This window comes from Choristoneura fumiferana, chromosome Z (assembly GCF_025370935.1).
Source record: "Choristoneura fumiferana chromosome Z, NRCan_CFum_1, whole genome shotgun sequence".
Taxonomy (NCBI): Eukaryota; Metazoa; Arthropoda; class Insecta; order Lepidoptera; family Tortricidae; genus Choristoneura; species Choristoneura fumiferana.
The window spans coordinates 2,268,434-2,282,034 of record NC_133472.1 but is presented as its reverse complement, the minus strand read 5'-3'; the positions used below and the strand labels follow the sequence as shown (position 1 = coordinate 2,282,034).

At 38.1% G+C, this 13,601-nt stretch overlaps 1 protein-coding gene across 1 annotated transcript; it reads left to right on the top strand.

Moving 5' to 3' along the window:
- The first annotated feature begins 8,313 nt into the window (after nucleotides 1-8,313).
- Nucleotides 8,314-10,844, top strand: LOC141438101 (U3 small nucleolar ribonucleoprotein protein IMP3-like). The gene is made up of 4 exons (XM_074101778.1): nucleotides 8,314-8,561; nucleotides 8,742-8,953; nucleotides 9,657-9,832; nucleotides 10,680-10,844. Exons 1-4 carry the CDS (start codon nucleotides 8,425-8,427, stop codon nucleotides 10,701-10,703), a joined length of 549 nt encoding a protein of 182 aa, XP_073957879.1. The 5' UTR covers nucleotides 8,314-8,424; the 3' UTR covers nucleotides 10,704-10,844.
- The last annotated feature ends 2,757 nt before the right edge of the window (nucleotides 10,845-13,601 follow it).

Below are 13,601 nucleotides of genomic sequence, written 5' to 3'. Positions count from 1 at the left end.
TCACCATGTGGTTATGAAATACAGTGAAGCTTATGTTTGTGTTGGCAGAGTAGCTTTATTTCCAATAACAGCAGATAATAAAGATAGATATTAATTAAAAACAAATATAAAATAGTATGTAACTGTCCGAGATTAAGCTACAGTGATTTTTATTATAAAATAATAATATATTATAATCAAGCAGGTCTTTATTGTGAGAAATTAGCAATTTTTTTGTTTTAATCAAAGTTGCATGATTAAATTGCTGTATTGCAACAAAAAAATAATCATTTGTAGTTTTACATGGTGTTGGTTCAAAGGTGTCGCTAGACAAAAAGTAAAAGTACCGTACTCCCGTCTCGAGCTTGTTGGTTCGCATAACGGTTATTTTTTCTTCGCGTGTGACGTCGTCTATTGTGCGTCTGACCAGTTGTTTCTAATATTGTTGCAGCACTGTCTGCTTGTTTATAAATAGTATTTTTTTATTTGTCACAATTTTTAGTTATATTTGTCTTGTTGTTTGTAGGGTAAAATAAATAATGTAAACAATGATGAATTTCCTTTAATTTAGAATAATACAGGTTATACGTAAAAAAAAAACACTGATTCCGAAGACCAGGACCGCCTTGCTACACTACTTAGGAATCAATTATGCCGATATTTGGTTCGGTAAAAAGTTTTACTGAACATTTAGCCGAATATTTGTATTCAGTGAAACCCATGTTTGGCCCATCTCTAGTAATTATGTCAATAACATTAATACAAAAATATCCCTAACCTACCTAAGTGTTATTCTTGTATCTCAAGTAAAGAAGTACCGGTTTTGGCCACTTTTAAAACCGTTTTTGGCCAGTTGACATTTGAAGTTAATATATAAAAAGTATTAAAACAAAATGTTTAAATGAAATGAGATGAAATGATATATTTATTCCAGACGTTAGTCCATAAAAACAATTAATTAGAAGTCAAATAAAATAAAATTAAATTAAAATTATGATAAGCCCGGGTGAGAAGAAACATCACGGGGTTACCCCGATCCCGCGATGACCGGTCTGTGGTGTGGTTTAGTAAGTTTTTAAAAGTTTATACTGAAACAAACAAAGTAACTATAACTTACTATAAATTTTTTTCAAACATATTTAACCAATACATTGGCCACTAAACAGTACAGTTGGCCACAAATGGTACTTCTGCCCTTATCGGTTTTTAATGCCACTAAAAGAAGAAGTGTGAGTTTATTCAGTTTATTTTAAACAAATCTTGGTTTTAATTAATATTCGTTTCTACTTATTGTGGTTATTACGCATACAGAGCCAAACAAAAACTTACCTCAATATGTTCATAATTGAGCTTCAAATAATGGTTCAGGGAAGTGATGAAGGCGCCCGGCGCTCGCACAAGTGCAGCGACACCATCTTACCGTCGGTCACCGCTTCGTTCGGGATTATGTTGTAAGAGGCACGCACACTCATAAAACTTGGTCCATGCCTGAGTCAGGAACTCGGGGTTCACTAAACACCGTATTTTCCAGCACACTTCACCATGCGGTTCCGCCGCCTCGTGTGGCTACTCCATTCTTCGATATCAAAGTCGTTCAACTGACTTTTATGAAAGTTTAACCGGCTCTTCAACGTTTCCAGCTCCTGGACTTTCCAGGGCGGCGCGGTAAACCAAGAGTCCGCGACGGAAGCTTCCATTCCGTATCGAAACGGAACTGAAACTTCTTATTTGAATAAATTGTTAAGTACGTCGTCGAATTCTTCTTTCCGATGCCGCTTGTGTACTTGTGACGGGACTGAAGGAAGGAACAATCGCTTTTGTGCATCTTGATATAATTGTTTTGTAATTAAAATGTTTCAAAAAGTGTATATGTGGAATGTTTTAATAACAAATAGTTTTGACCGTCAATACAACACCAAACATTATTGACAGTAGACTTTTTTTTTTTTTTTTTTTTTTGATGGCTCGCGCTGTTTGCGCATCCGCCACAGACGCGTAAAGGTAAGGAAACGAAATCAACGGAAAATACGGAATTTTGGAATACGGAAGTCTACAGGAGAAGATTATATGGGATTAAGCGAAAGAAACAAAGATAATATATATATAATAAATTAAATTTAGAGAGTTGGGGAATACATATTTAAATTTTAATATCATTATTATTTATAAATATGTTCAATAGGTTATATATAGTTAAGTCATTAGAGGCTAAAAGGACAGAGATGGATGTAGGTAATGGGACTTTGTAGGATATAAGTTCTTCATAAAGGAAGGAGTTGTCATGGAGAGGACACGAGAGAAATATGTGATTTGTGTCTGCAATGCCCAAGCCACACTCACAAACACCAGACTCCACCAGTTTAAATTTAGCAAGATTGTCGGGAGTACAAACATGACCCAGTCTCATACGAATAAGGCAGCAGGTGGCTCTCTTACCAAACTTAGTTTTGCCAAACCAAGGTTTAGACGGAATACTAGGTTGAATAAAATAATAATGTTTGCCCTTGATCTGGCAACTTTCAATCCACTTCTCTCTCCAGTTCTCTCTAAGAGATGAACCAGCGAGAGCGGCCAGGTCATGACTGTAATTCCTATATGGAAATAGATCACCATCTTTAACAGCTTCATTGGCTAGCCGGTCAGCAATTACATTGCCGGAGATGTCACAGTGACTTGGAACCCAACCAAAAGACACTGAGTATCCCAAATCAGAACACTTGGCAAGGAGAGTTCTTAATTTAATTATGACAGGGAATATTAATTTGCAATTAAATGGGAATTTACTAAGAGCTTGAAGAGCACTTTTTGAGTCCGTTATAATTAAAGTTTTTCTGAGTTGGGCAAGTAAGATATATTCTACGGCTTTAAGTAATCCAAAGCATTCTCCCGTAAATACTGACGTTTCAGGAGGGAGTTTTATTTTCTGAATAATTTTGTATTGGAATGGTACACCCCAACCCCCACATGGCCAAAAGACGCATGCTTGGAAGAATCAGAGTATATATGATGCCAGCTATGCCACCGATCGTCTTTAATTGAATTAAAATTAACGTTGGATCCATATCATTTTTAGTTACTCCTAAATTGAGATGAACATCAGGAGATAAAGTAAGAGCAGAAAAATTATCACAGAAAAGGGGATATTCAGGATAGTGATAGGTTGGAGATTGTATGGACATGTACCTTTGATAACTTTTTAGTAGGCACGGAGTTATTTTATTCGACCAATAGTTAGATGAAGTCAAAGAGTTATTTAATAGTGGAAGGCTTGATCGTAGGGGATGATTGGAATTTTGAAAGCAGCGAAATAAAAACTTATCTGACAAATATTGACGCCTTAAATGTAAGGGTGGTTCCACACATTCGACTTGTAGGCAATTTATAGGGCTTGATTTCATTGCACCACAGATCAGGCGTAGAGCTTTGGACTGGACAGCATCTATCCGTTTAAAGCCATTAACTTGTCCCGGGATTAATAAGAATGTGCCATAATCGATACTACTTCTAATCAAAGCGTTGTATAGGAGTCTAAGCGAAAATGGATGGGCACCCCACCAGACACCTGTAAGGCATCGTATCATGTTTAAAAGTCGTTCGCATTTAGTTACAATATGGTCGCAGTGGGGAACTCCTGTAAGCTTATAATCCAACACAACACCAAGGAAACGTGTAAAGCTTTTCGTTGGAATGGGTGGCAATCAAACTTGACAGATACCACAGGCGGTACCCTTGTCCTGGCGAAAGGAACCACGACGCTCTTAGAGTAGGAAATCTCAAGGCCATTGTCATCCAGCCAGCTTTTCAGGTGGATAAGGGATTTATTTAAGTAAGCTGAAGCCATTTCAGCATTTCGATGTGAGCTATACACAAGCAAGTCGTCGGCATATTGCAGAACTTTAACCTCTGTACCTAAAGAATCTTCTAGGTCATGGCTGTATATGTTGTAGAGTAATGGGCTTAAAACCGAGCCCTGAGGTAACCCTCTCCACAAAAGCCTAGATTTCTTAGTGTCATTTACAGTAAGATTAATACACCTTCCTGATAACATATTTATAATAAAATTGGAGAGCAAAAGTGGTACTTTAAGATTTTTAAGTTTTTTATGAAGGTGAGAAACAATGACATTATCGTACGCTGCTGAAATGTCCATAAATGCTGCAATCAGAGTATTGCCATCGGAAAATGCTTGTCTAATGTCCGTGATAAGAACACCTATATTATCAATGGTACCTCTGCCCCGCCTAAAGCCAAATTGGTTCTGGCTAAGTATATTGTTAGTTTCAATAAACCACTCCAGGCGATTTTTGACCAGATGTTCCGTAAGTTTCATTAGGACAGTGGACAGAGCTATAGGCCGATAAGAAGAGACATCAAAAGGATCCTTATTTGGTTTAAGGAAAGGCAAAACATCTTGACATTTCCAAGCCTCGGGAATCTCGCCAGAAATCATATTTTGTTAATTAATTTTAAAAAGTAAAGAAGAGTTATATCATTTAAATGGGTAAAGAAAGAATATGGTATACCATCTGGTCCAGGAGCTGAATCTTTGGTTTTAGAAATGGCTCCTTTGAGTTCTAGTAGAGTGAATGGGCCATTAAGCCCGCTCAGGTCCAACACTGGAGATAAAGGATAAACTCAGGAACAGTGGGAGGAGCGAGTTTATCCAGAAATTCATCTGTTAGTGAAGAAGGAAGGTTGGAGGAACAGTCTTCTTTAAAAGCAGATCGAAATCTTTTAATATTATTCCAAACCACAGAAGGGTTTGTATTAGGAGATACAGATAAACAAAAGTTTCTCCAACCTTCAAACTTCTTTTTTTTAAAAAGCTTTTTTGCCTTGTCTATTGCCTCCAAAACAATATCGAAATTTCATTGGTACTAGATTCTCTATAAGCAAGTTCAGCCTCCTTACGCCCTTTGGCCGCTGTAGTGCATTCCGAATCCCACCATGGTGGAGAAGGAATGTTGTTTCCTCCTACTTTTTTCACTGGAAAAACATTATCAGCAGTCTCGACCATTATCTTTGCCAGAGCGGCTGCACATGTGGCTTCGTCGCTGTGTTCTATTGAAGGAAGAGAGGAAATTTTTTGATCAAGATGTTCCTTGAATGTATCCCAGTTAGCGTTACTTAAATTGTACTTTAAACGAGGAGGACGCTTTGGGGTAGGAGAGTTATTAAACGGAAATGACAAAAGAATAGTGAAATGATCACTTCCAAATGAAAGAGGAGAGGCCTTCCAGGATAAAGAAGAAAATAAGTTTGGACTACAAATAGAAACATCTGGGCAACTTATTCCCTCTCCAGGTGCAGTTCGTCGGGTGGGAGAACCATCATTTAGGATGCAAAGATTATGGGAGTCCATCATATCAATGACTAGATTACCATAGGAATTGGTGGTGGAACTACCCCAAGATTGATGTTGGGCATTCCAATCTCCAAGAAGAATAAGAGGCTTCGGAAGCAGTGTCAATAAGTGATTTACTTCATTATAAATAGTTGAAGAAGGATGAGGGATATATAATGAGACAAAACAGATATTATTAACGGAAACAGCAATTATAGATATATCATTGTTATGAGCAGGAAGGGGAATATGTGAATAAGGAATGCCATGCTTTACAAGCAAAGCAACACCGGCATATCCATCAGAGCGGTCCTCTCTTATACAGGAAAATCCTGATATCCTGAAATTGGATGAAGGCTTTAACCAAGTTTCTTGCAAGGCTATAATTTTTAAATTAAACTTATTTATTAAATAGAGTAAATCAGCTTTCTTTGGTATTATACTTCTACAGTTCCATTGAAGGATTTGAAATTGGCTGTTCATTATCGGTTAAGAGTTGAGTGAAAAAATTCATAATAGGGGCAGCGTGGGACGGTGAGATACTACTACCCAATCCAGATTGGGACAGTAACTTAACGATCAATAGAATTATTTCTTTCACAGATTGAGTGGTCTCATTAGATTTATAAATATTTTTGTTAGTGACAGGCATGTCATAATCCCTTGTCAAGGCATTATGCGCTGCCACATCATATCCTTTAGATCTAGGTTGAGGTGGGGAGCGAGGTTTCATAAAGATAGTTTTCTTATAAGATGTAGTTGGGCTAGAGTGTGAGTAAGATGTAGTTGGACTAGAGTGTGAGGAATCCTTTTCTGTTCCATTAGGATTATTACTCAGCAATGCATCAGCATATGAAATTTTTGAAATAGGTGGGTGTTGTTTATTAGCTTCAAAATATGACACACAGCTTTTAGCCATGGTCTCCTTTATATTTTTTTGTCTCTCAAATTCTAAACATTTTTTATCAGTAGCTAGGTGAGAACCTTTACACAGACAACATCTTATATGCTCATCATCAACTTCACATTTTTCTCCAGTATGTCCCTGACCACATTTGTAACATCTGGGAGTTGAGCGGCACTGACCTCTGACATGCCCAAAGCGACAACAGTTGTAGCATTGTATAGTAGGATATATGTATAGGTCTACAGGTAGTGCTGCATAGCACATGAAAATGCGTTTAGGTAAAACTTGGCCATCAAAGGTAAGTACCACTGACTCTGTGGGTTTTAACTCATTGACACCTGACTCTATAACTTTCCTTTTCAGTCGTCTTACTTTTAATATCGGTCCACAGCCTATGGGAACAGATATATTTTCTAAGACTTCTTCCTCTGACCACTCGGAGGGAACTCCTCGTACAATTCCCAACCGGGTGACAGAGAAAGTCGGGATAAAAGTCTTGTAGTTTGATGCTGACAAGGCGGGGTTGGTCAAGAAGTTATTGGCAGCCTGAAAATCGCTGAAAGAAATAGTCACTCTATTTCTTCCAATGCGTTTCAAGCTCCCATTTACAATTTGAGATACATTATTTTTCCTTAGGAACTTCCCAAACACTACAGGATGTAGAGACACATTATCATTTTCCGAGGTTTGCATTCGCTGTACATGAACATTAAAAGGTGCCACATCTGATTTCTGGTACATCAGTCTGCCTACTGGTTGGGGAGCTGTAGATGTGGAGTTAGAGTTTGACAATAATTGAGCTGGTACTGAATCGTTAACAGTAGCAGGCATACTATCAGCTGTAGAAATGGTGTGTTGTGACTGTGGCTTGGGGGCTGGTTTTGCAAATATACTATGCATTCTTTGACGGCTATCATCAATATTGCAAACACAATCGTCCTCTTTTATTATCAAAGGCTCGCCATGACGTTGTCTCGACCTTTTTTTGTTGCAATGGCGACATGTTTTACAGAGTGTCGTTTCCTCCTATTAATATTATCCTGGCTACAAGAGCCATCAGTGCTAGATCCATCTACAATGGTCACATTATGTCCTATGTCTGGGGCAGTCCCCCCTGGGTCTTCAGGTAACTCCATAAGGAGTTACCTGAAGTACAAAGATTACAAAAAACTTACCTTTATATGTCCAGTATATACACTATAACTTACAAAAAATATACAAATTTACATAGAATACTTGTACTATTATTTACAACACCCGAATAATCAACTCTTGTCAACTAAAAAATCAATTTTCACAATATTTGCAAAAACAATTACAAAACACAACCAAACGACCGAACGTTTCCGCGCTTTTTTCGACAGTAGACTTATTAGAATATGTTGATGACATGCTGCTGCCATGCCATTGCCATGCCAAACTAGTGATTGCTATGTTTACTCTGTTCTGTTTTGTTTCTTCTCAACTTACCAGCACTATTTGCAATAGAGCAAGGGAGACAGAATATCCAACTAATTTGACAATAATTAAGGAAATGTTATTAAATATTATGTAACCATCTCATAATGACCCGGATTTTACCAAAACTTTATCATTTTTCGAATTAACTAATCTTTCAGTGTGTGTGGATTAAGGTACTATATTATCTTATTGATTGCGATAATAACACCAATTGTATAGCATATCAATACATAGATAAAATTCATGATCATGTAATAGATTTTAAATGCAGCGGCACAGCAGTGGGCACAGCACAATAATTTTACTTGATCCCTGGTCAACAATGATATTACATATAAACAGGTCAAACAAAACGTAACTAAACCTATAAGGTCGAGGCCGCACTACGACTAAACCGCCGCGGTTTTTAACCGCCAGTGCAGCCGCTTGCATTTCTTTACTTGATTGACAAAGGAACACGGTTAAAAACCGCGGCGGTTTAGCCTGGCCATAATCACAGTCATATTTTTAAACGTGTTTTAAACATCGCGTATCGTCTATTTAAAACCGCCTTGCTTGCTAGACAAGATTGTGGGCTGTCCATGGCTATATTAACAAGCATCAGAACCATTACTATCTGTCATTGTCATAAAAGGTTTTCGTAGAACTTGCAGTTGTCTATATGGATGGTAGATAAAAAAAAAAATTACAACGTGCGTTTCTTTACTTTCGGCAGTCTGAATAAAACCGAAAAATGGTGCGAAAACTAAAATTCCACGAGCAGAAATTGCTCAAAAAAGTTGATTTTATATCATGGAAGGTTGATAACAACTTGAGTGAGGTGAAAGTTATGAAAAAGTACTACATTCAGAAACGGGAAGACTATACAAAGTAAGTAAACGATTGTCGAAGTTTTACAACACATTTATCACAGAAATCTATCAAAAATATACTAGAGGCAAATACCGACCCTCATTGCCCTTGTGTATTGGCTTAGCAATGAAAAGCAGTGTTTTGCTTACAGTGTAGTAGTCATTTATCTGTAATAAACACCATTCTCTTTTACAATAGGTACAACAAACTATCTCGCGAAGTTCGCGAACTGGCCAACAAGATAAAAGATCTGGATGCCAACTCAGACTTCAGAACGGAGTCCAGCGCCCAGCTTCTTGAGAAATTGTATCAAATAGGTCTAATCCCGACAAGATGGGATTTGGTATTGGCCACAAATGTGTCAGCCAGTTCTTTCTGCAGGCGGAGACTTCCAGTTGTCATGGTTAGAAGTAAGTCAATAAATCAATCATTTTATTGTTATGATTTAAATTAGGGTTTTGTTCCGCATACCAACTGTCGAGTCATCTCGTGATCATGGCACATGCAACTGTGCCAAAATATCGAGCTTCTCTAAAATCAAGGGACGCGAACTAAACCAGAATTTAACCCTTTAACCGCCAAGGTCAGAATTGTAAGACAAAAATTATCCAGCTCATTTGTTGCTGTCTTATAATAAAATTAAGCCTATATAGCATAGGTGGTGATACAGGCACATCAATGAAAACATATTGGCAGTCATAAAAAAGTAAAATTAGTAATGACCGCAATAGTGTAAAACATAATCATTTTATTTGTCAAAACATAGGTAAATGCATTCAATAAATTAGTTGTACCATTGGTCTGCATGAAACAGTTACTTTCATCTTTCATGCAAACTGCTCCTATCATCTATATTTCTCGAAGGACCGGATTTAGAGGTCTGGAGTCCTAGGGGCCAAAAAGGATTGGAGCTCTCCCGCGCCCAAACTATTTTCCAAATAAAATAAACAATTTTTACAAATTAGTATAGGTAAACGTAAAACAACCCTGGGCTTGCACTACTATATGGTTTTGACTTGGACTGTAATAAACATAGATTGTAGCAGGCTGTTTTTCTGATGTCTGAGTGTGCTTATTTTGCATGATTAAATGTAATAAACAGAAAAATTGTAGATAAAATGTCGGAGAACCTGAAAGAAGCCACAAAGCTGATCGAGCAAGGCCACATCCGCGTCGGCCCCCAGGTTGTGAAGGACCCAGCATTTCTCGTCAGCAGATCACTTGAAGACTTTGTTACCTGGGTCGATGGATCTGCCATCAAGAAGCATGTCATGGAGTACAATGAGATGGTAAGTACGGATGACTTAACTGCTCAAAAATATCTAAACAGGCATTCAAGCTCTGTTTCCACCAGTTAACCAATAGAGTCCCATCATTTATCTCTCTTGCTTTATTAAACTGTTTCCACCAGAGATGTGCTGCGCGAGTATGTGCAAATGAAGTGTTTCTATTGGTTAATGAAAATATATTCCTTGCACATTATTGGTGGTTACGGAGCATCAGTCTCCTGCAACTCAAGTTACATTTTTGTTTTATGAAGATGAAACTTTGTCACAATCCTCATTGACAATACAGTCTTCGCCAGATGTATATGAGCACTTACACTTTGACTTTGACTTTGATGAGGACTGCACTAAAGATGAAACAATACCCACTGAGATATCAATACTTTTATTTAGTGCAACATTAGTTGTAAGGATGCTTACTCTTATCACAGAGCTCTTATCAATATTATTTTTTGTACAATGACAAAAAAAAATGAAAGTGTTTTGTCTTTCTACATTGTGTTTTTTGATTTCTGTTAACTTTACTCTCAACAGACCAAACTACATATTCCACATCCACAAAAGTAATAGAAAGCAATGGTATTTCTCTTTAGACAATCCCAATTGGTTTTATCATAGGCATTATCTTGATTTAGGGCGGTTTTAGACTAGCGTTTTATTCGTATAAGCTCGATTTTGGACGCTTTTACGCGCGTACAGGTGCAGTTTTGTGTTCTTCGAGCGTTAGAACATGCTGGAATGAACGCGTACAGAAAAATCGATAGTCTGTAACTGCCCTTAGATTCACAGCTGAAACACTTCAGTGCTCCATGCGAATACGAAAACTAATTGTGTGTCACCTCTTTTTCAGAGAGATGATTTTGATCTTCTTTGATTAAGGCTGGGCTTCCAACAACTGTCCTTGGAAGGCTAAAGCTGGGTGTTCAGAACATTTTCGAACAAGCTAAGTGACATTAACTAAGTGATAAGTGTTAGTGTTGGCAAATGTAATAAACTGTAAAACTAAATAATATGTTAATTAAATGTTAATTCAATAAAATGTTTTATTGTTACCTTAGGACTGTCAGATACGACATCAGCTTCTTCAAGACTTCTTTCACCAGTTAAGGACTACAGTGGGAAATTAGGATTTATTGAAATTACCACTTATTAAAATGACTACTTCATATTAGAGTATTTCTCGAAAAGTTGTCCCGTCATGAAGAAATCAGTTGTCAAGAAATTATTAACCATAAGGACGAGATCATAACATAAAACATCCGAAATTTCTTGACGCCTGGAAAACGTCACGAAATATTGTGAGGAAAAAAATCGTAATTTTGTAACTACCTACATCAAAACTTTCTATTGGATCCAAGAACAAAGATTAACTGACTTTTTATCACTTTTACCACAAGGTTTTGTATATATTTAAAAACAATATAACTTATTTTTTGTGGTGAAATAGTGTCAGGAAATATTTTCTTTTTTAAATGATTGGACAACTTTTTGAGAAATATTCATTAACCTCTTTACGTCCACAAAACAAGCGAAGTGACGTGCTCTGTACGCCACAGAAAAACCAGCGACGAATCAACTTTTGATTCCATTGCAGAAGGATTAATTTCGAGTTGAATGTTCGTCATGTATAGAAGACCGTGGCGTGTGAGGCATCCCATTGGCTGTCACGACTGAATGACTGGGGCGGTGAGAAGGTTAAAATGGTCGTTTATTGAAGTGACCGACCACTTATTGAAGACTTACTTACTTATTGATGACGATTCCCTCCTTGGCACTTCCATGTTTTCCTAAGAACGGACAGACCAGACGGTTAACATAAGAGTTCTTGAAAGGGTCTCTTTTCTGTTTTTTAAGGTACGGGGACACTAATGATAAACAGTTGACAACTTCTAATACAATTTAATAATTTATTGAAACAGACATACTCTGCGAAGGTCCATATCAATGAACTGTAAATAAACAATTTGCTCGCTCGAGACCTTGTGATAGCTACGTTTATGCAAGATATGAGTGTTCATGCAGTTCCTCCACCTTCACACTGTAAGAACACACACAACTCAGCTATCACCACCACCACACTGTCAGTGTTTCGAACTCAACCAGAGCTCAACTTCAGACTGTTCACTGTGCTACCAGATGTACAGGAATTTCTTATGGCAATCATCCATTTATTTCGTTGTTTTTGTTTCCACTATACTCTTGGAAATATGTAGAATTGGCAGCCACAATTCTTGTTAGTGTTTTTACAATTCATATCAACACATCTAGTTAAGACCATATCTTAAAAACAATCAATCTTATATCTGACAGCTCATGCCAGCACCAGCAGTATTGTTTTCATTTTTAGACGTAGCGAGCGCTGTGGTCGTTTCGGCTCCACCATTACCCGTTTTACACAGTCTAAAATAAAAATTTTACTTGCACACCTTTTCCAAAATTGGTTGACCTCGGAACTAAAACTACCATTCATCATTAAATACAATTTTTCAAAAATATATAGCTCCATCGATACTATATCAGCGGTTCAGCCAATGTCGCGGTTGAAAAAGACTATCAGTTGGCCGTTGTACGGTAGCTTCGGCGTTCGATTTATGAACGCTAAGTGTTATTATTATCATTATTATTCCCCTCAATGGCGGCCTTAAGGCTTGGGCCAATGTCAGTTTAATTAAAGATAAATATATTCTTCTTATTCACGTTGTACGGTGATTGTAGTTTTTGCAACTTGATAGCAAAATTCCAGAAACCACGCGGAGACAACTTGCGCATTAAAAAATGTCAGACACGAGAGCAATATATAATTTTGTGATCACTGTTCACTGTTAAGGTTTTTTTTTTCTCTTTTTTTTGTTGAGGCTTTGAACACTCCAGGTGATCATGTCAGCCTCATGGGTGCTCGCTCATTTTTCCTACGCAAGGGACATATTAAAAAAATTGTAAATGCAAATAGCTTTGTCAGATGTTGGCTCGAAAAGCCAACAATTGACCTGGCCATTGTGCATGGGGCCCAAACCCCCAAGTACCCTTCTCCTCAAGTCTGAGTTCCGAACACATTCCAACAACAAATGGGACAAGTCATCTACCTTCCGGCAAATCTCACACAGAGGTGATGGCTTAACTCTCATCATGTGTAAGAATTTGTTTGTTGGGATGTGTCCGGAACGTACCCTGAAAGCAGATACTAACACTTTTCTTGAAAGGTTGGCAGAGTCAAACCAAGGTGTCCACATGGGACTAGCTTGGATGGTTCTGTACCAGACCCCTACATCCCTGGATACACGCTGCTCACCAAAATGGTAAACTGTTAAGGTTAATCGTCGCATAAAACACTATCAAAATTATACTTAAACTAGCCAAAGAAGCAGAAATACCAAAATTTTATATCGTCTACCTCCGCCATGTTCGAATGCTACAAATCGAATCACCCGCTATCGGGTTAGCTTTCTGTCAGTGCTTGTCAGTTTGACAGTTGCGGTGCCCTTTCCAAGATGGCGGCTATCCTCGCGACCGTCTCGGCCTGCGCGGTGGCGTCTCTGGCGTGGCTCTGGTCCGAAGCGCGGCTGTTAAACACACTATGAAAACGCGACGCCACGCCACGCGATCCAACGCGTGTCAGTATGTGTTGTAGTAGCATCACGTAGTGTCGGGTTCCCTATCTGTCAGTGCTTGTGAGTTTGATAGTTGCGGTGCCCTTTCCAAGATGGCGGCTATCCTCGCGACCGTCTCGGCCTGCGCGGTGGCGTCTCTGGCGTGGCTCTGGTCCGAAGCGCGG

Coding starts and splice junctions, on each gene's coding strand:
- LOC141438101 (XM_074101778.1), top strand. CDS start 8,425: ATGGTGCGAAAACTAAAATTCCACGAGCAGAAATTGCTCAAAAAAGTT. Junction 8,954..9,656: donor TCCAGTTGTCATGGTTAGAA/GTAAGTCAATAA, acceptor GAAAAATTGTAG/ATAAAATGTCGGAGAACCTG. Junction 9,833..10,679: donor TCATGGAGTACAATGAGATG/GTAAGTACGGAT, acceptor CCTCTTTTTCAG/AGAGATGATTTTGATCTTCT.